At 35.0% G+C, this 23,920-nt stretch overlaps 1 protein-coding gene across 1 annotated transcript in view; it reads left to right on the top strand.

Moving 5' to 3' along the window:
• MAGI2 (membrane associated guanylate kinase, WW and PDZ domain containing 2) overlaps nucleotides 1–23,920 on the top strand; it is a 1,334,434-nt gene that overhangs the window by 865,129 nt on the left and 445,385 nt on the right. Inside the window, exon 6 of the mRNA XM_049642268.1 lies at nucleotides 8,168–8,247. Within this exon, the coding sequence (XP_049498225.1) occupies nucleotides 8,168–8,247 (80 nt within the window). The remainder of the gene's footprint in view (nucleotides 1–8,167; nucleotides 8,248–23,920) is intronic.

The following is a 23,920-nucleotide window of genomic DNA, read 5'->3' as shown; positions in this document are numbered from 1 at the left end:
TTAAAGCGTCCGACTCTCCGTTTTGGCTCAGGTCATGATCTCACAGTTTGTAAATTCAAGTCCCGCATTGGGCTCTGCACTGACAGTGCAGAATCTGCTTGGGATTCTCTGTGTCCCTCTCTCTTTGCCCCTCCCCACCTCTCTCTCTCTCTCTCTCTCTCTCTCTCCCTCTTTCAAAATAAATAAATAAATAACTTAAAAAATAATAATAATAAACCCTGGGAATGCAAGTCATCAGCAAAACTCACAAGATTCATACTTTTGTGGACACAAGTCTTTCTCCAGCATCCTTGCTCTTAATCATTTCACCATGGTGCCTGTATATATTATATCATAGCCACCTTGTGAGCATTTGATACACCCCACTTCATAGAGATTCTGAGGCACCCTGGAGAAATTAACATGCTTATGGTCGCGTAGTCCTGTCACCTTGCACAGCTATTGCCATTATCCCATACTACCTCTACCGTATAAACAAACATTGGCTGAAATAAAAGTAAACTTTCATATTACAAATAGTATTTTCTTATAGGTTTCTCGGCCAGAAGTTCGCCATTCCAGAGGCTAAATGTTCCATAAAGCAGAGACAGCAGAGACGCCATAGGGTTAATCTGTATTGACATGCTTTGGGAATCCCATTAAATTCCTTCTTTGTTTGGGAGTCAGTTTAGTTAGTGACATAAAAGAGACTGCTATTCCTTTGGCAAAAAACAAAATGACAACAAGAACCTATTTGTTTACTACCATCTCCCTGAATGGCACTGAACGCTATGTCATCTTAAATAGATTTTTAAAAGCAGGCTTTTGAAACTGAAAATCACATCTGTGAAAAATGTCATAGCTGCGCATGGTTTCCTAAATCACTGTCCAGGATGAATTTGCTTTTCAATTCTCAGGAAGACACACATATAATCTGTTTCCTCCTGTGTTCATGTTTCTGTATCTCCTTAAGTGTTCAGTAAATCACTGATTGCCATTTCAAACAAATTAAAAACTTTTATTTATGAAATAGTGGAGAGAATATTTGGGAAACTTATTGGAAAGAAAAGCAAAATCAATTTTTGGGGGTGCAGCAACTCCAGCTTTCACATCCTCAACTTGGCACATTCCCACCAGTCACAAAATGTGGTCTGTGCTTACTCTCTCTAATTTGTATTACAAAACAGTAGAGATATTGATTTTGTTTCATATTCTTTTTTCTTATGCCACACAAGATTCCAGTGCAATCCCCAGACAGAAAATAATATGTTTTAAACAAAACTGTATGCAGCTCACAGTCACAATATCCAAAACTATATTTATAATAAAACCTCTCAAAAATGTTTTCTAGGGGCGCCTGGGTGGCTCAGTCGGTTAAGCGCCCAACTTCAGCTCAGGTCATGATCTCATGGTTTGTGGGTTCGAGCCCTGCGTCAGGCTCTGTGCTGATAGCTCAGAGCCTGGAGCCTGCTTTGGATTCTGTGTCTCCCTTTCGCTCTGGCCCTCCCCTATTCATGCTCTGTCTCTCTCTGTCTCAAAAATAAATAAACGTTAAAAAAATTAAAAAAAAAATGTTTTCTAAACATATGAAAGATAATATGATGACAAACTCACACATTCACATGATCAATAAGATATTTTAAAATATTATTTAAGAAACAACCATTATAGAGATCATTGACAATAACTTTGTATGTAAATTACCAAGTATAAAGAGGAAAAATAGTAGTACTATGAAAAAATGGATCCTTGAATGAAAAAGCTCCTACTGTTCAGTATCAATTAGATGTATCCAATCAGTCCCTGTACTCTTCTTTTTTGGAAATATGATATAAAGGAGAAAATCTTCTGGAAAATGATGTCACCATCCTGAGGATTTCATTGACTATGATATAAAATGTAATCAATTTATATACTTTTAAGAACTAACACTTAGAGGCGCATGGCTGGCTCAGCTGGTGGAGCATGTGACTCTTCATATTGGCTCAGGATCATGAGTTTGAGCCCCACATTGGGTGTAAAGATTACTTTAAAAAAAATAACTAACATTTATTTTTTAAATTATGTAAAATGTAGTCAGTAATCTCTGTGATTATTGTCTCTGAACCTGTATGACACCTGCTATTGAAACTTTAACATCCAAACACATTTTGAACTGTCCAATAGACAATAAAATATTTACCTGGACCTTGTTTAAACCTTGTTCAAAAGATTATGCTTCATGCAGTCAAATATCATTCACTTCAATCTCTGATTATTCTTCTGATACAGTATTCCCCAGGTGAAAATACATTTTGACTATGTAAAGTTAAAGTTATGATTCAGTTAAAGGCTATGATTCAGAATTGGCTTTGTAAGAGGAATTTTTACTTATTTTAAAAAAAAAATTTTTGATGTTTATTTACTTACTTTGAGTGAAAGAGAGGGAGAAGGAATGAGTGGGGGAGGGGCAGAGAGAAAGTGAGAGAGAGAATACCAAGCAGGCTCTGAGCTCAGGGCAGAGCCCCACTTGGGGCTCAGTCCCACAAACCATGAGATCATGACTAGAGCCAAAACCAAGAATCACATTCCTAATTGACTGAGCCACAGAGGCACCCCTGTAGGAGGTTTTTTTTTTTAAATTCAGTGTTTTGTAACTGTTTTAAGTCTGTTAATATTTTTAGAGAAAATGCAACAAAGGAGTATGTTTGATAATAGAAGTTTTTTATTCCACTAATAAAATTTCAGTCAGTGAAACATCATCTAACATCTGTGCAGTATTGAAAACATTATTTTAGAGGCACCTGGGTGGGTCAGTCAGTTGAGCTTCTGGGTCTTGATTTTGGCTGAGATCATGATCTGACAATGGTGAGAACAAGCACTGCGTCAGGCTCTGTGCTGATTGTGGAGCCTGTGTGAGATTCTCTCTCTTCCTCTGCCCCTTCTGTGCTTGTGCTGTCTTGAGCATACTCTCTCTTGTGCTCTTTATAAAAAAGAAGAAAGAAAGAAAGAAAGAAAGAAAGAAAGAAAGAAAGAAAGAAGAGAGAGAGAAAGAAAGAAAGAAAAGAAAGAGAGAGAAAGAAAGAAGAGAGAGAAATAAAGAAAGAAAGAAAATAAAGGAGAGAGAGAGAAAGAAAAAGAGAGAATTAAAGAAAGGAGAGAAAGAAAGAGAGAGAGAGAGAAAGAAAGAGAGAGAGAGAAAGAAAACATTATTTTGATCTAGGTGGCAATATAAAAGTAGGACAGAGGAGTGGAAAAGGAAACAGAAAGAAGATGAATAGAAGGAGGATATGTCTTACAGACACGTTCAGATTGGATCACCCTTAAGGATCCACTTAATGTATAAGAAACTGATAAGGGCTTATAGTCTGGGAAAATATAATGAAAGAATGGAATGGACGACAGAGTGTGGCATGATCTATATGAAAACACTCCACCCATTTGATAGCAGCTTTGTTAACCTAATTCTTTAGTATAGCTTCCAATACCTAATATTTATATGTAGATTATATAAATCGGGAATTTTAAGACTTTAGGGAAAATATTCAGGTTGATTTCTGAGGTATTTAGGATTATTTGATAGTTATCTAGTTGCGTTTGAGGGATAGACAAGCCTAGGGTCTTCTTACTATGGCACCAGCTTAGTTCCCCCTGGAAAAATATTCATATTTGAATGGAGAACATTTGACTTGAAAGTGATCTGAATGGAAAATTCAAGTTTATAAGGAAAAAAATGTTTTCAGTGATATTATCTGTGCCTCCTCAGTCACAAGTTCTCTCTTTCATCTCTAGGCACCTGCAATTTAATATAATACCTTCTAAGTACAAGGCATTCAACACAAAGGTTCTGAGGTCATGATTACTATCCTCAAACAGGAGATAAATGTCCCCACTTCCAAACTATTGGCAAAGGCTCTGAGAAAAAAAGATCTTTGACTATTCTCCAAGGGAGTGAGATAAAGCAATTCAGTGTAAAAAGCAAAATGTTGGGTTTAGTATGCCTCTGGTTTCAGAGCATAAGAAACTTGGACTTGGGGGGACATCTATGTTGCTCAGTCAGTTAAGCATCTGACTCTTGATTTCAGCTCAGATCACAATCTCACAATTTGTGAGATTGATCCCCACATGGGGCTCGGCGCTTATAGTGTAGAGCCTGCTTGGAATTCTCTCTCTCCCTGTCTCTCTGCCCCTCCCCTGCTCAAACTCACTCTTTCTCTCAAAAATAAATAGGGGCACCTGGGTGGCTCAGTCAGTTAAGCGCCCAACTTTGGCTCAGGTTATGATCTCATGGCTTGTGAGTTCGAGCCCTGCATCGGGCTCTTGCTCACAGCTCAGAGCCTGGAGCCTGCTTCAGATTCTGTGTCTCCCTCTCTCTCGGACCCTCCTTCACTTGCTCTCTCTCTCTCTCTCAAAATTAAATAAACATTTAAAAATTTTTAATAAATAAATAAACTTAAAGAAAAGGGAACTTGGACTTGGGAATCAGATATATGTGGGTTTAATGCTACCTCTTTTGGTTTCACATACTAGCTTCATAACCTTGGGCAAGTTGCTTACCTTCTCTGAACTTTTGTTTCTCTGTCTATAAAAATGGAGTTAAAAATCTGTAGCCAAAAAGACTCATTAGCATTAAATGAGGTAATGAGTATGAAAGTTCTAGTACAGTCCCTGACCAAGTAGACAATCAGGAAATGTTACACGATAATAACTTTGCAAGGTGTATGCACCATAATGTCAGTGGCTTTTGCTGTCGAGGTGAAGCATTTTCTGTGTGAGAAGAATGTTTCCCCAGGAAGATAAGATGTTATTATTTAACCTGCTGCTTTTGTCAGTTTGTCAAAGGTTAAACTTACAAAAAAAATACAGAAATCTCTAATTCATTATAAGTCAGCCTATCACATCTTCAAGACCATTCTGTTACAAATTTAAACTAGAATTACGGAGTTGAATGAAATTCCACTTCTGGCTTGTTCCACTCCTCCAGATAGATTTATTATATAGTTTAACATCAGGGAAAAGTTTGGGTAAACCATTTATTAAGGTTTTTATCCAGATTTTTTTAATATGGCATTGATTGAACTTGAGTAGCTACTGACTTGCATTCACTTAATCTCTCAATTTTCATGATCATTACATTAACTATATCCATAAAAATACATACAGTAGTAGGATATTATGATTCAACATTCCTAGAAAATATTTGTTCCATTCCCCAGCTAGGGGAAAAAAAAGTTCTTTACAAATGCAGCATATATGTGTGTATGTGTCTCTGTTAAAGAAACTAGTATCAGAATATAAGATTATATAAGATTAGCCTCTTACCGTCTTGTCATTTGTGTTCCACACAATTTGATAGACACAGAAAACTGATGTCCTGTTTGAATCTACTTTAGCAGTGGAAGTAAAAGGAAATCATATCCTCAAACTTGAGGAAACGTGGTATGTAGATTGTGAAAAGTCCCTCAGTGATCCCATTTAGTACACTGTTTCCCGTCCAATGTTTAATCCTATCTTCAAAGGTAATTGTTGAGGTTAAAAATATATAATTTAAGGGAAGTAGAAAAGCCACTTGTTCTGTTGTCTCCCAAATGCATTAAAAATATCCCCTTTGTAAGGCATCTTGAAGAAGCACGCAAATTACAAGGCTGGGAGAGTCAGTATTGAAAAACACTGCACTGTATCTTCATGTGATGTTTAAGACTGCTACCCACATTTCTTTCAGAATCACTTCAGACGATCAGCTAAAAATGCCGTTAACTATAAGAGACTCCATCTGCCAAAATTTATTAAAGTGATATACCATTAATGCTAGTTCAACCTCGAAGAAATCATCCTGTAATGAAATGCTTTGTAGAAACTCAGGAAAGCTAGGAAACTCACAGTTTTCTACAAAATTAGCCAGTATTTGAGACCGATGGTGGTGTGATATAGAAATGGTAATTTGACTTCCTGTAATGGCTTAGTAATGGCTCCTTAATACTTCACCATAGACATGTTTGCTTTCGTGAATTTGTCTTACACACTTAGAAATAAATGACTTTTATCCATAATGGAGGAAGGGTTTCGAAGAAGCAAATGTGTGGAAAAAGAAGGGAAATTTATTTTCCTTGCCCACTTCCCAATATTTCTCCCTAACACATAAACACACAAACATGAGCAAACCTTACACATTATGCATGCGCATGTGTACACACACACACACACACACACTGAATTGAAGGCGTCTCTATAAGAATATTTTTTAAAGTGAATTTGTCTTTTTCAAAATGGGAGCAGCAAACACTGAACTCAGTCCGTTATCATATTTGGGGTAATCATAATATCCTTCCATGTGTGTCTTTAGTTCAGAGGAAAAGACTAGATGATATTGACATGACTATAAATGAGGACCAGAATGAGATAAAAGTGTCTACAATACTTTAGTTGCTTCTGACACTCTATAATAAAGCACCGTCAGACTTTACAAAGGTCAAACTGGGAGAAAACAGAAGCTAGCACACTCTCCTGATGATTTATAATTTGACCAAATTCACAGCCTTTATCTGATCAAATTATTAGAGCCCTGCTTAGAGGCATCAATCATGGTGGAGTTCCTAAATGTGAAGAAAGTGAGGGAGAGTATTTTCTCTTTACTACACATGAAAGTCAGAAATAAAAGGGAATCTTCTTCAAGAACAGAGACCTGATGACCCAAGGATCTTAATGTCTCAGTTTTCAAATCAGACGATGGCTCTGTACATAGACAGGATGTTTGTCCAAAAAACCACTATATGCAGAAACACCTTGGACTTGCTTCCCCACTGCCCAGCTTGCCTCCTCCTTTTCTTCCTCCCTGCCTTGAAATTATCTTCATGAGATAGATACCTGGGCTCTAGAAGTTTGCTATTAAGTAAACTGCTTGGGAGAATTTTCTGACCTTTGCTTTAAGTGGAGATTTGTTCATCTGGTTATCTAGCTAACACTTATGGCTCTGACACAATGAGAAACATGGTTAAATTTCAATGAAGAGAGAGAAAATATATGTGAAGCTATTATTTGATTTTCATCGTTATCACCTGACTTTCTTACAGTTGTGTTCAAATATTCCTATTATCCAGCTTTAATTTCTATTTCTAAAGGATTTTTTACTTTTCTCTGTCATGTTACATTTTTTGGCCCTTTGACTCTTCCTTGTATAAACCTCAAACTTTCCACACCTGTGACTTTGTTCATTCTTTTTCTGAAGCCCTCACAAATGTCACATCCTTGATAATCCATCCATTGGTAGATGAGATCACTTGAGACAGCTGTACCCAGTCAAGATTTTAGCTCCAAAGAGCAGTTTTGAGCTTTTCAGGGGTTCTCAAATTTTAATATGCATAAAAATCACCTGGAGCGCTTGCCAATAAGATTCTGATTTGGTAGTTCTATGAAGACGCAGAATAGGTATTGTTAATCACCAGGTGATTCCAATGCAGGTGATTGTAGGACCTTTTTAAGAAACATTGCTCTAAAAACGTCTCTGTTTTTAAAATTTCTGACAGAAGACTTCCCAGAAAACTTTCTTTTTTCAAAACAAAAATGTCATTAAAATGACCATTAATTACCAGAAATTCCATTCCAGAAATGTTAGAATACAGACATTTTTATCCTCTACCTTCCTAGCTGGGTTGGAAGTATTTAGACGGAAGACAGCTAAATATGGGTTAATGCAATTGCTATTAATCACTTTTTGAGAAAATGTAGGCATCCCAAGAACATGCTGTAATTTTCATCACTTTTATACTGCCTCTGCCAGCTTGGTAGTTAAGGAGTAACAAAACAACTATTTATGAAAAGGGCAGGTTTAGGATGAAAATAATTATTTTGCAAAAGTGAGGAAACAGTATCAGAGCCTGCGAACTGTGCTCTTCCAACTGGAGAATCCTGTATTTGTAATAAATTCCTTTTGCTCTGGATGAGTTCTGCATTTTCAATGAGGTTAACTTGGCAACATTCTAGTTGATTTTAATAAAAATAGCTGCTTTGAGGACAGGGAGCTGAGGTTGCCAAATTTACAGCTGCCTTGCACAATTACTCTTACACCTCCTTCAGGGCTACTTAGAACCAGTAAGCAAATTAAGTGTATCGATTGCAATTTTGTTGGACTAACACCCCCACCTTTTTTTTAAGGAATAAACTTGATTCCTTTCAGTATGTGTCTGTTCAGAGTGATCTCTTTTCTTTTCAGCCATAACACAAAGACAACATCATGGCTGGATCCACGACTTGCGAAAAAGGCTAAACCTCCAGAAGAGTGCAAAGAAAATGGTAGGTTATTAAGTTTTTATGATGTTTCGGCGTTGCACTTTGAGAATGTTTGTGTTTCTTAAAGGAGGGTCTCATCTAAAGAAGCAATAATCTAGTTGAACCAATTTTAAAGATGTAATATTTAATGCTCAAATAGGAGAGAGAATTGACGCGGCATTTCAACAGTGCCATGTGGTTTTCCTTTTTCTCTCTGAGGAGACTGTGCCGGATATCACATCTCTGTCATCTCTGTTGGTTCTCTTTGACTCCTGGCCTGACTTTCCACCACCTTCTAAGGACTTTTTGTTTGCAGTATGTCTCTCTGAGTACTCTGATCTTTTCACTGGAATCAAACATGATGTATAGAGAAACACTATTGTGGAACTATAAATGATATGGATTTTTGTGTTCAGAGGCTAGTTATTCTGCTAGTTATTACGATCTATACATACACATGGCTACTTTCTTTTAATCAAACATTTAAATAAAATAGCCAATTGCATGAATGTCCTGGGTTATCCTTAGTATTTTCTAGTTTGCAATGTAATAATATTAACTTGCTTAGAAATTGACTTTTCTCATGTATGTGAAGAATGCTTTTAAACAATCTTGAGGATTACATGAGTGTAACCCTTGTTTTGAAATTAGTAAATTATTTAGATGAAGTCTGTTATAGATAATACTTATAATTTTTAAAGATATCGAGTTTAATGCTAAAAGAACACTTCAAGTTTAGCTAAAATGATAAATAGCATACTCTCCTGATGATTTATTATTTGACCACAATCAAGCCTTTATCTCATCAAGCTATCAGAGCCCTGTTCAGATGCATCTATCATTGAGGAGTTCTTAAAGGTGGAGAAAGTGATGAGGAGAATTTAAACTTTCAAAAAAGTTTTTAAAAAGTCCACCTTTTAAAAATTCTCTAATTCTAAAAGTCCTTTCCTTTTAATGTTAATTCTGCCACTCTCAGGTAATATTATGCTGGCATTGTTCATTTCTAATTATACACTGAGTTAAATTAAAAATTACAGTATACAATTTGTGTGTACATATTTTGATGCATAAATATCCAGTTTTTAATCACTGTCTATGTTATATTTTATAGTCATAGCTATATCTGTGTGCCTTCTGTGTGATAGTGCCACTGCAGGTGGTTGAATCACATAAAATTATCATGTGCCCTGGATTTTCGAGTACCATTAGGTTGTATATTTCATTGACACCAGTAAGGCATGTGCTGCAAATTGTGATAGGTTATAAATTAAAATGGCCTGATCTGTTATATATGGAAGTTACTATTTACTTTTGCCACAGATGTAAAGCCTTAGTATGTCCTAACTAAAATGAGTTTAACAATTTGCACTTCTATGACATATTGAACTTCTCAGCTCTCTCGTTCCTTTGAGTTATTCTTTTCATTAGAAAAAGCTATTAAAATGAAATTTAAAACTTCTGGGAGAGATGTAGACATAAAGACATTGCATAATTATAGTATTCCAGTGTTACCAGTTTTTCCCACATCTGCACTTGTCTGCCTTCTCAGGATGGTAGATACCTAAAATATGATGCCAGCGTCTGTAAAGTACATATCATTGAAAACCAAGCCCTAGAATACAGTCTTGTTGTTCACAATGACTTATAACTGGTCAATTACTATTTGTTTTCATTCTCTACAAGATGAATAATTTCTGGTTTTATTCCATATATTATTGGAATGGTTTACAATGGTAATTAACATCTACTTAGTTAGAATACTGTATTTTCCAGACACATATTTTAAGTTTTCTTGCCAAGAAAAGTGCTTTTAGGTAATACTGTTACTTCTGTTTTCTTTTTCTTTCTTTTTTTTTAAACATGGATTAAAATTGCATGTTTCAATGTTGGATGTTAATGCATTTTTGTTGTGCTCACCACTGAAGTCAGGCTTCTTACACGTATCACGGTTCCACTCAGACCAAACAAAGTCATTTTCTGAATGGTGAAATGTGTGTAAAATGTGTCTAAAAAATTATAGAGGCTCAAGATGCTAATATCTTTCTCCAGCAAAGATTTATCCTTCTTATGCCAGTGAGATAGAGTGGAGGCTGATTCCTTAATCCAGTCTGGAGTCGGGCCAGTAGGAGGTTGGGTTGAGTTTTGGTAAGACTCAATTTATCTCTGGTTTGTTCCTGTTCTTAGGATGTTTGCCCAGGGTTTTCAACAAATAGTCTATTACAGGTCAGCAAGCATTTTCTGTAAAGGGTCAGGTAGCCTGTATTTTAGGCTTTGCAGGTCATCCAGTCTGGTAACTACTCATTGTGCAAAAAGGCAAAATCAATATATAAATAAAGGGCATGGATGTATTCTGATAAAGCTTTTCTCATGAACAGAGAATTTGAGTTTCCTATAGTTTCAGAATTTGAGTTTCAAAATTCGTTTCTCTTGTTGTTTTGTTTTGCAGCCATTTAAAAGTATATAAATTGTTCCTCATTTATGGAGCATACAGAAAATAAGGGCAGACTGAATTTGATCCACAAGACAAACCCAGACCTAGTGTGTTCGTGTGGGGCTTTCCTCTTGGCAGACCTTAAATTCCAATATTTTTTTATATTTTTTAATGTTTATTTATTTTGAGAGAGAGAGAGACTGAGCATGAGCGGAGGAGGGGCAGAGAGAGAGGGAGACAGAATCTGAAGCAGCTCCAGACTCCTAGCTGTCAGCACAGAGCCCGATGTGGGGCTTAAACCCACCAGCTGTGAGATCATGACCTGAGCCAAAGTCGGACATTCAACTGACTGTGCCACCCAGATGCCCCTTGAATTCCAGTATTTTAAAAATAATGTTTTTCAGGTATCTGGGTAGCTCAGTTGGGCGCCTGGGTAGCTCAAGTGTCAACTCTTGATTTTGGCTCAGGTCATGATCTCATGCCTTGAGTTTGAGCTCTGTGTTGGGCCCTCCCTCTCTCAGTATCAATAAATAAACTTTAAAAAAGTAAAAATAAAAATATTTTTTCTTCTTAGTATTGCAAGACTGCCAAAAATCTGTGGTGCATTTCAGGAGTTTTTGCTTAGCTTTTTGCCCCTAGACCTTGAAGCATCTTAATCTGACAGATGTTATCATGGGATGATGGGTTGTGTGTTTAAAATCTCTCGAGAATATATTTTGTCACTCCAGTCCCTCAGGACTCCTCCATGTTCTGCTCGTTTCCCTAACCTCCAGCCTTGGCCTTCTACCTAGACCAAGTCTAGAGCATTCCCACAGCCCAGAATCAAAATCAGCTGCAAAATCTTCCCTCGCCTCTCCACTTTTCACCTCTTTGGAATCTTAGACCTGTTGTTTCTCTTTAAAATGTTTAGTTTTTGCATTTTGTATAGATTTTCTATGTGTTCTCATGGGTTATAAGCTTCTCACTCCATCTACCTAGAAGCAAGTTTTAGTGCAGTAATTTTTAAAGTGAACATTTCACACCTTACTGGGTTGCATACCATAAATTCTTTATTATTATAATTAACATTTTACTCTCTCAAAATTAAATCCCATGATGTTGTATATGCATGCATACTTTTAGAAATGTACATATGTACATGTGGATGTAGATAGGGACCTGTACACGTTGGCATTTTTAGGTTTGTTTACATCAGTGTGTAAAGTTAATTCCCTGGTCAACTATTAAAAGAAGAAGCTGAGTGAAAGATGGAAGGGAGGTATCAACTGATTTAAATTGTTCTTGGGCTAACGAAAAAACTAGGAAATGTTTTCTTATTGTTATCAAGGGGGAAAGGGAAACATAGGTTGCTCTGTACAATCACTTACTGTATTGACACCAAAGCAATTGTTTTGATTATTATTTGAAGGATAATGCTGCTACTGAATAATGCTGCTACTGAACATGAAAGCATACTGTCTTTCACAATACAGTTGAAAATAATGAAGTCACTCCATTCTGTGCATTTGTCATCACTCTGCATTTTTAGAGTTTTAGCACCAGTCTACATAGCAGAAAAAAGTCTCCACCTACTGCTGGATACTAATATTAGTATTTGGGAGGGTGCTGTTTAACAAGCCAATATAGTCTTTTACAAAACCACAGAAACAGCAGTTAACTCTTAAATAATTAGGATGCAAGATCAGTGAACTGTGTACATAAAACATCATCATATTTGTCCTTGGCCATCAGAATTAGTACCAAGGGGTTTCTCCTGAGACATTTCCAATCACAGACATCCCAGTGGTGACACATCCCCCATGAATCACTGAACTAGGGGAAATATCAAAAGTGATTCAAACCTTATAGGGCTATTCTTTTCTTAAAGCTGAAATGTAATTAAACTATCACATTCAGGAGAGGAAATCATGTGAAATTTGGTGTCTAGGAAGGCTGTATTCCAAACACAAATCTGTGGGTTCTTGGGCAACATGCTTAATTTCTGAGAGCCTAGGCTTTTTTACCTGTAAAATGGGAAGGATATCTGTTTCATGCTGATTTAGTTACACATATAAGAGGGACAGTGTTTATGGAACCACAGGCTCCCAGTAACTGCTCCTTTCTTTTCCTTCTGGTGTGTTCTGAGCCAATGAATTAGCCTCATAGAAGACAAGGGGAAGAATTCAGAATAGTTGGTCTACCTTAAGAGCCTTCAGGTACTCTAGTGTCCTGGAGAGATGGAAATAGACAACCCATGTAAGCTAAAATTATCCACCTACCTAATTCCAGCCTAATATCAATAGATTGGAGCTTGTCCCTCTCCATTCTGTTAGAATGGCTTTAAATGCTCCCACAATTGTAATCACAGCTGTACAAACTGGGTGGCTTAGTTCTTATATTCTATGTCTATGAATTATAAAGGAGTTTTGTCATGTTACTATAAAACAAAAATCACATAATCTTCACCTGGTTACCTACATGAGAACTGCATTTCCATCGGCATTAAGTAAAGTTTTGAGATATTAATCTATCTTTAAAAAAATGGTGTCCAAAATGCTCATGAATGAAGACAGCATAAGCTATATGTTGTAATATTTATTAAGTGAATTTTTTATTCAGGAGAAGGAGGTTGCCTCCTAAAATAATAGAAAACATTAATTTGTTTTAGGTCATTTCTTTTTTTTTCTTTTTCAAGTTTTTTATTTAAATTCCAGTTAACATACAGTGTAATATTAGTTCCGGGTGTAAAATTTAGTGATTCATCAGTTACATACAACACCCAATATTCATCACAAGTGACCTCCTTAATACCCATTATCCACTTAACCCATCCTCCTGCCCACCTCCCCTCCAGAAACCCTTAGTTCATTCTCTATAGTTAAGAGTCTGTCTTCTGGTTTGCCTCTCTCTTTTTTCCTCCTATGTTCATCTGTTTTGTTTCTTAAATACCACATGTGAGTGAAATCATATGGTATTTGTCTTTCTCTGAGTGACTTATTTCATTTGGCATAATACTCTAGTGCTATCCATGTCATTGCAAATGGCAAGATTTCACTTTTTATGACTGAATAATATTCCATTATATATAATAAATTTATATATATTCATATTATATATATATATATATGTATATATACACACACACACACACACACACACACACCAGTTCTTTATCCATTCTTCAGTCAATGGACATTTGGGCTCTTTCCATAATTTGGCTATTGTTGATAATACTGCTATAAACATCGGGGTGTATGTGTCCCTTCCATTTGGTATTTTTGAATCCTTTGAGTAACTACCTAGTAGTGCAATTGCTGTATTGTAGGGTAGTTCTATTTTTAACTTTTTGTGGAACCTCCATACTGTTTTCCAGAGTGGCTACACCAGTCTGCATTCCTACCAACAATGTAAGAGGGTTCCCCTTTCTCTGCATCCTCTCCAACATCTGTTGTTTCCTGTGTTGTTAATTTTAGCCATTCTGGAAGGTGTGAGGTAATATCTGGTTGTAATTTTGATTCATATTTCCCTGATGATAAGTGATGTTGAGCATGTTTTCACATGTCTGTTAGCCATCTGTATGTAGTTTTAGGTCATTTCTTAAGTGAATTTCTTAACTGTCACATAGATTAGAAACTCATACTTTTACATTCTGTTCACATTCTGTTCTAGAGTGCATAGTTTATTTCTTTTTTAAATAGTGGCTTTGGCCTGTTGTCTCATTGAATTTGTATTGATAATTAGTAATCTTAATTTCGCAAGAATAAATAGGACCAAATCATTTTCATCTTTGAATATTTGTTTTCCTAATCTGATAAACCTGCCAAGATTACGTTTATAAAGCACCTTGAAATTTTTCCACTAGGAAAAGTTCAGAAAAACAGACTCCAAATATATTAACTATCCAGATACAAAAACTTAAAATTGAAAAGTCATTTATATGTTAAACTCCTATCTTTAAATATTATGAGCAAACTAATTTCAATGTTACTTGTTTTTATACTGATATTTAGGGTGCTTTGTAAAAAAAAATTGAGGAAATTTCAAATATCTTAATACAAGTAGTTCTTATTTTGCTAACTGATAATTATTCATATTAGTCATGATATTTTATAGCAGCACTTTGAGGTATGCTTCATCCAATGACATAGTACCCTTTCCAGTATAAGAAATCCAACACTTTAGGAATATAAATCTTTTGCGGAGGAAATAATAAAATCAAGCCAAAATAAGTCATATCAGTTGTATATTCCACTGCTTCACGCCGATACCAAATTCTGCCATTTATGGCTGACATCTGTTCTAATTGATCCTACTCTACTCTGATTGGTTAGTGTCCAGACCATAAAAGTTGTTAAATATTTTGACTATCATTTTTGCACTAATTATTTATGTATTTCTCCCTTCTCCCTTCAATCTTTATCATGGCTATAAAGTAGTACCTATGGAAGGATTATAAAATTCTGTCCTCTGTTCTTGATTGCTCAAGTCACTTTTATGTTTAGGAATGAGTTATGCCTTATCTTTAGTGCTTAAAGCATACAAGTTTGAAAATAATATTGACATAATCAAATCTGCTTGTTCTGTATAGTAGCAAAATAATTTCAAAATATTTTTTTAATTTTTTATTTATTTTTTATTTTTTTTCTTTAACATTTATTTATTATTGAGAGACAGAGAGACACAGAGCATGAGCAGGGGAGGGGTAGAGAGAGAGGAAGACACAGAATCTGAAGTAGGCTGCAGGCTCTGAGCTGCCAGCACAGAGTGAGATCATGACCTGAGCCAAAGTCGGCCGCCCAACCAACTGAGCCACCCAGGCGCCCCTCAAAATATTGTAAATACAACTTTTCAAAATCTTTTTATTTTGAAATATTTGTAAATTCACAGGAAGTTACAAAGGAATGTACAGGGAGGTCCTAAACACCCCTAACAAGGATGCCCAATGTTAACATTTTATATAAATATAATACTTTATCAAAATCAGGAAGTTGACATTGGTACAATCCACAGAACTTATTCAGATTTCACCAATTATGCAAGTACTTGTGTGTGTGTATGTGTGTGTATTTTCACGCACTTATATCACATGTGTAGTTACATGTGTCTATGGCCATAATCAAGATTCAGAACTCTTCCAAGCCACAAGACTCCCTCATGCTATCACTTTATATCCATACCCATTCCCTCCCACTGCACAATCTCTAACCCTTAACAACCACTAATCTTTTCTCCATGTCAACTTCTTTGTTATTTCAAAAATGTTATATAGGGGCACTTGGTTGGCTCAGTTAAGCATCTGACTCTTGGTTTAGGCTCAGGTCATGATCTCATGGTTCGTGAGTTCGAGCCCTGCATTGGGCTCTGTGCTGACAGAGCTGAGCCTGCTTGAGATTGTATTTCTCCTTCTATCTCTGCCCTTCCCTGCTTGTTCTCTCTCTCTCTCTCTCTCTCTCTCTCTCTCTCAATATAATTCAATAAACTTTTTAAAAATGTTATATAAATAGAATCATACATTGTGTAAAGTTTTGAGATTGACTTTTTCCACTCCATTTAATTACATTTAAACCCATTCAAGTATGTGGTCAATAGTTTGCTACTTTTTATTTACCAATGTTTGTTTAAGCATATACCCATTGAGGGACATTTGGGTTGATTCCAGTTCTTGGTTAATATGAACAGAGCTGCTACAAACATTTGTACACAGGTTTTTGCATGAACTGAGGTCTCTTCTCTGGGAAAAATCTCAAGAATGCAGTTGTTAGGTTTTTTGGAAAGAATATTTTTAGTTTTAGAATAAACAGCCAAACTATTTTCTAGAGTGGCTATACCCTTTAACTTCTCATGAGCAATGAACCGGTTTTCTCTATATCCTTGCCAGCATTTGGTGTTAGGACTAATTTTTATTTTGGTCATTTTGATAGATATGTAATGATATTTCATTTTGGTTTTAATTTGTATTTCCCTAATGGCTAATGATATTGAACATATTTTCATGTGATTATTTGTCATTGGTGTATCCTTTTTGGTGGCATGTGTGATAATGTCTTTTTCCCAATTTTTAATTAGATTAATTATTTTTCAAATTCAGTTTTGAGAGTTACTTACACATAGTAAAAGTAATAATTATGTCCCTTTATCAGAAGTTGTTTACAAACATTATCTCCCCATCAATAATTTTTGTTTGATTATTTGTTTGTTTAAAGAGAGAGAACACATGCAAGTGGGAGGGGGGAGGAGGAGGAGGAGGAGAGAAAGAGAGAGAGAGAAAGAGAGAGAGAGAGAGAGAGAAAGAGAGAGAATGCCAGGCAGGCTCCACACTCAGCATGGAGCCCGACGTGGGGCTGGATCCCACAACCCTGGAATCATGACCTGAGCCAAATTCAAGTGAACCACCCAGGTACTCCTCTTAGTCAATATATTTTTTTTTATCCCCTTAACAGGGTCTTTTTCAGAGAAAATGTTTTTAATTTTGATGAATACAAATTTATCGATTTTTATTGATTTACCTAATTTATCAGCTTTTCCTTTTGTGAAACATGCTTTCAGTATCAAGTCTAAACTCTTCACCAAGCTCTAGATGCTAAAGATTTTCTCATGTTTTCTCCTAAACTGTATACTTCAACATTTTACCTTTAAGTCTGTGATCTATTTTGAAATAATTTTTGTGTAAGGTGTAAGGGCTGGGTTGAGGTTTCTAAATTATTATTGTTATTATTATTATTATTATTGTCTATGGATATCCACTTACTCTAACACCATTTGGTGAAAAGGCTATCTTTCCTCCACTGAATTGTGTGTGCAAGTTTTCAATAAATCCTTTGGGTTCCATTGATCTGTCAAGACAGAACCATCATGACTTGAATACTGTACTGATACTAAGCCTTAATATTAAGTAGATTGATATTCCCTACCTAATTTTAAAATATTTATATATAAATTTATATATAAGCATTACAATTTATATATATATAAGTATTATATATATAAATAGAAGCTTTCACTAATGAGGAAGTTATATAACAATTCTAAATTCATATGCATTTGGTAACATACCTTCAACTTATATATGAAGAAAAAAAATTACAAATCTGAAAAGTAAATTTGAAAGCTTTACTAAGTGTATTACTTCATGTACCTCTCTTATTACTCAATATATTAAACAGAAAAAATAAGAAGAAAGATTTGAATAACAGAAATCATAATCTTGAATCAAAAGCCTCATATAAACACTGCATTTAGATAGAAAATACACTTCTCAAGAACACAGAATACAGATATTAAGTACATGGTAGTCTGTAGAGAAAGTCTCAGCAAATTTCAAAGTTGAAGTTTCTATGTTACAGAAAATTTCAATTATAAATCAAAAAAAAGATAACTAAGATACTCTCCATGCTTGGAAACACAAAAACACATTTTACATATGTGTTTTTCCCCAAATTTATTGATATATAATTGACATATTAAATTGTATAAGTCTAAGATATACAACATGATCATTTGATGCACAAAGACATTGTGAAATGATTAACACAATAAACTCAGCTAATACATCTGACAACTCATATAATTACCTTGTGTGGGGGATGTGAGGATGAGAACATTAAGATTTACTCTCTTAGCAACTTTCAAGTATAACATATAATAATACTATTAACTATAATCACCATGTTGTACATTATATCTCCAGTGCTAATTCATCTTATTTTTTTACTTACATTCAAGTTAGTTACCATACAGTGTAGTTTTGGTTTCATGAGTAGAACCCAGTGAATCATCTCTTACATATGACACCCAGTGCTCATCCTTAAAAGTGCCTTCCTTAATGCCCATCACCCATTTAACCTATCCCCCCCCACCCACCTCCCCTCCAGCAACCTTCAGTTTGTTCTCTGTATTTAAGAGTCTCTTATGTTTTGCCTCCCTCTCTTTATCTTATTTTTTCTTCCCTTCCCCTATGTACATCTGTTTTGTTTCTTAAATTACAGATATGAGTGAAATCATATATTTGTCTTTCTCCAACTGACTTATTTCACTTAGCATAATACACTCTAGTTCCATCCACGTTGTTGCAAATGGCAAGATTTCGTTCTTTTTTATCACCAAGTAGTATTCCATTGTATATATATATACCACATCTTCTTTATCCATTCATCAGTCAATGGACATTTGGGCTCTTTCCATAATTTGGTTTTGTTGATAGCACTGCTATAAACATTGGGGTGCATGTGCCCCTTTGAATCAGCATTTTTTTAACCTTTGGATAAATACCTAGTAGTGCAATTGCTGGGTCATATGGTAGTTCTATTTTTAATTTTTTTGAGGAACCTCCATACTGTTTTCCAGTGTAGCTGCACTAGGTTGCATTTCTACCAACAGTGCAAAAGGGTTCCCCTCTCTACACATCCTCGCCAACATCTGTTGTTGCTTGAGTTAATTTTAGCCATTCTGACAGGTGTGCGATAGTATCTCATTGTGGTTTTGATTTGTATTTCCCTGATGATGAGTGACATTGAGCATCTTTTCATCTCTCTGTTAGCCATCTGGAAGTCCTTGGAAAAGTGTCTGTTGCTTTACTGGATTAATTATTTTGGGGGCAGTTAACTTTGGTACATATTTATAGATCTTGGATGCTAACCCTTTATCCGATATGTCCTTTGCAAATATCTTCTCCCATTCCGTCGATTGCCTTTTGTTTTGTGGATTGTTTCCTTCACTATGCAGAAGCTTTTTATCTTGATGAGGTCCCAGTAGTTTATTTTTTTATTTTATTTCCCTCGCCTTTGGAGACATGTCAAGGAAGAAGTTGTTGTGGCTGAGGTCAAAGAGGTTGCTATTTTCTCCTGTAGGATTTTGATGGTTTCCTGTCTTACATGTAGATCTTTCACCCATTTTGAATTTATTTTTGTGTATGGTGTAAGAAAGTGGTCTAGGTTCATTCTTCTGCATATTGCTGTCTACTTTTCTCAGCACCATTTGCTGAAGATAACTCTTTTTTCCATTGGATGCTCTTTCCTGTTTTGTCAAAGATTAGTTGACCATATATTTGTGGGCCCATTTCTGGGTTCTCTATTGTATTCCATTGATCTATGCGTCTGTTTTGGTGCCCATACCATACTGCCTCAATGATTACAGCTTTGTAATACAACTTGAAGTCCAGAATTGTGATGCCTCCAGCTTTGGTTTTCTTTTTCAGGATTGCTTTGGCTATTCAGGGTCTTTTCTAGTTTCATACAAATTTTAGGATTGTTTGTTCTAGCTCTGTGAAGAATGCTGGTGTTGTTTTGGTAGGGGGTACATTGAATGTGTAGATTACTTTGGGTAGTATCAACATTTTGGCAATATTTGTTCTTCCAATCCATGACCATGAAATGTTTTTCCCTTTGTATCTTCTTCAGTTTCTTTCATAAGCTTTCTATAGTTTTTAGCATATGGATATTTTACCTCTTTGATTAGGTTTATTCCTAAGTATCTTATGGGTTTTGGTGCAATTGTAAATCCTATTTACAATTGCTAATTCATCTTATAACTAGAAGTTTTTTTCCTTTTGGCCAGCATCTTACCATTTCCTCCATTACCTAGCCTTCCATTCTACTCTGTTTCTATAAGTTTGGGGGAAGAGAAGGTTTTAGATTTCATATATGAGATCATACAGTATTTGTGTCTCTCTGTCTAGCTTATGCATAATGCCCTCAAGGTCCATCTATTGCAGAATGTCCTTATAGCTGAAAAAATATGCCATGGTGTATGTACATTTTCTTTATCCCTTCATCCATTGATGGACAAACAGATGGACATATTGTTTCCATTTGTTGGTGATTGCGAATAAAGCTGCAAGGAACATAGGAGTGCAGATACCTCTTTCAGTAGTGATTCATTTTCCTTCGGATATATATCCAAAAATGGAATCGCAAGATCATATGGTGGTTCTTTTTTTAATTTTTTGAGGAGCCTCCATATGTTTTCCATAGTGGCTGTACCAATTTATATCCCTAACAACAGTGCTCAAAGGTTCTCTTTTTTCTACATCTTTGCCAACACTTGATATCTTTTATATTTTTAGTAATAAACATTCTAACAGGTATGAGATGATATATCCTTGTGGTTCTGATCCATGTGCTTATGATGAATGATGTAAAGCTGATGTACCTTTTCATGTACCTGTTAGTCATTTGTATGTCATCTTTTGAAAAATGTCTATTCAGATCCTTTGCCCATTTATTAACTGAATTTTTCTCATTTCTTTTCCTTTTTCTTAAATACATTTTGAAAGTTAACTCCTTTTCATATAAATGGTTTCCAAATATTTTCTACCATTCTGTAGATTGCCTTTTTTATTTTATCCATTGTTTCTTTTGCTATGTAGAAACTCAGTTTGGTATAGTCCCCTTAGTTTATATTTTATTTTGTTGCATGTGCTTTAGTGTTAAATCAAAAAAATCATTGCCAAGATCAAGGTGAACTGTTTTTCCTATGTTTTCTTCTAGTAATTTTATGGTTTTAGATCCTACATTTAAGTCTTTAATTTATTTCAAGTTAATTTTTGTGAGTGGTGTAAGGTGGAGGTCCTATTTCACTTTTCTGCATATGAATATCCAGTTTTCTCAATATCACTTATTGAGGAAGCTGTACATGCCTCATTAAGTACTCTTAGCTCTCTAATTAAATGTTAGTTGACAGTAAGTGTATGGGTGTATTTCTGGACTCTGGATTCTATCCCATTGGTCTGTGTGTCTCTTTTTATGCCAGTACCACTCTGTTTTGATTGCGTTAGCTTTGTAATTTAGTCTGATATCAGTAAATATGATTTTTTTGTTTTTTGTTTGTTTTTCTTTCTCTCTGGATTGTTTTTGCTATTCAAAGTCATTAGGATTTCATATGAATTTTGGGATTGTTTTTCTAGTCTGTGAAAAATGACATTGGAATTTTGATAGCAATTGCATTGAATCTATAGATAACTTTGGGTAGTATGCGCATTTTAACAATATTAGTTCTTCTGATACATAAACACAGGATATATTTCCATTTTTATGTGTCTTCTTCAATTCTTTTTCCATCAAAGTCTTATATTTCCAGTATACACAACTTTCATCTTCTTAAATTTATTCTTTAGAATTTCATTGTTTTTGATTCTATTGTAAATGGGATTATTTTCTTTATTTCTTTTTCAGATAATTCATTGTTAGTGTATAGAAATGCAACTGATTCCTATTTGTTATTTCTGTATCCTGCAACTTTACAGAATTGTTGATTAATTATAACCATATTTTTGGTGCAATCTTTAGGGTTTTCACTATATAAGGTTATATCATCTGCAAAGAGAGACAGTTTTGTTTCTTTTCTGATTTGAATGCCTTTCATTTATTTTTCTTGCCTAATTGTTCTGGCTACAACTTCTATTATGATGTTAATTGAAGTAATGGGAACAGCACCCTTGTTTTATTCCTGATCTGACAGAAAAAATTTTCAACCATTCATCATTAAGTCACTGAAGACTTGTCAGTTATGTTGAGGTCCATTTCTTCTATGCCCAAATTGTTAAGACCTTTTATCATGAAAGAATGAGGTTTTTCAAGTGTTTTTATGTGTACGTGTGTGTTTGTGCATCTATTGAGATAATCATATGATTTTTATCTTTTATTTCATTAATATGGTGTGTCATACTTGTTGATTTATATATGTTGAACCATCTTTGCATCCTAGTGATAAATCTGACTTGATCATAGTGTATGATTCTTTGATGTGCTATTGCATTCAATTTGCTTATATTTTGTTGAAAAATTTTACATCTGTATTTATCAGAGATATTATTAATTTTATTTTCTTATAATTTTCTTTGTCTATGTTAGTATCAGGATAACACTGGCCTCATAAAATGACTTTGGGAAAGTTCCCTTCTCTTCAGTTTTTTGGAAGAGCTGTAGAAGGATTGGCATTAATTTTTCTTTAAACATTCGGTAGAATTCACCAGTGAAGACATCTGGTTCTGGGCTTTTCTTTGTTGAAAAGTCTTTTTTTATGATTACAGTCTTTTAATGAAAGTTATTGTCTTTTTATGATTATTTGTTGAATTATTTCCAGGGCATCTAGAGGGGAGAGACAGGGAAAAGTGAGCCTATACCATCTTCTCTGGGACCAGACATCTAAATATTACTTTTGATACTAAATGATAACAATACTTTAAATTTTAAGAATATAGTTCTACATACACTCTTTCTTTTCCATCTATCCACACTCTGTGAGGTAGGTACAGATATTTAACTCCCTTTTTTTCAGTTACTGATGCAGCATTCTGAAGATTTTTAAGGGCCTTATCCAACAAAAGTTAATTTAAAAATAGGGCTGAATCCTAGGCCACCTAATTCTAAGATAAATCTCAATGTTATGTCCATCATACAATATCAAAATATGTTTTAGCTGGAGACACTAATCCTATAAAAAATATGTTAAAGAACACAGGTTTAAAATATTTTTACTTTACAATTTCATATTTAAAAAAATAAAAAGGAACTTTTTCATATATTCTTAATATTTTCCCTAGGCAAATAGGGAAATTTTATGATTGAATAATTTGTCATCTGATTTATGTTCTTAAATTAACATACTGAATTTAGCTCTCTGAAAGACATTTTTATGTAAGTATTGATTTATATTTGATGTTTCTCAATTTTAAAAAATGAACAAGCTTTTGTTGCTTTTTATGCCTTCACAATTGCTAAACATGTTCACTACAGTCCACATAATGTTGGAACAATTTTTCTAAGAGCTAAATGCGGGTCTCTGTCAATCATACGGTGAGACACAGTGTTATGTGTCTCTCGGTGGTTAGATCTGTTCATCAATGCAGAAAGCAAAACAGAAAGGTGAAGCACTGATCTGAATATTACAGACAAGTTCTTTCAAAAGTGGGAGAAACAGATCCAGATCATTATCCCAAAGCCAAGCAATGAACATTAACTATGGATTGTAGTCGGGGGGAGGGAGGGCAAAAAAAAAAAAAAGGAGGCTTAATTTTATTTTTTTTATTAAAAAAAATTTTTTTTTATCTTTTATTTATATTTGAGAGCAAGAGAGACAGAGCATGAGCAGGGGAGGGGCAGAGAGAGAGAGAGAGAGAGGGAGAGGGAGAGACAGAATCCAAAACAGGCTCCAGGCTCTAAGCTGTCAACACAGAGCCCAATGAGAAGCTTGAACTCACAGACTGAGATCATGACCTGAGCAGAAGTCTGTTGCTTAACCGACTGAGTCACCCAGGCACCCCTAAGGAGGCTTAATTTTAGTCACTGAGGA

Source organism: Panthera uncia, chromosome A2 (assembly GCF_023721935.1).
Source record: "Panthera uncia isolate 11264 chromosome A2, Puncia_PCG_1.0, whole genome shotgun sequence".
NCBI lineage: Eukaryota > Metazoa > Chordata > Mammalia > Carnivora > Felidae > Panthera > Panthera uncia.
This window is presented reverse-complemented; position numbering and strand designations above follow the sequence as displayed.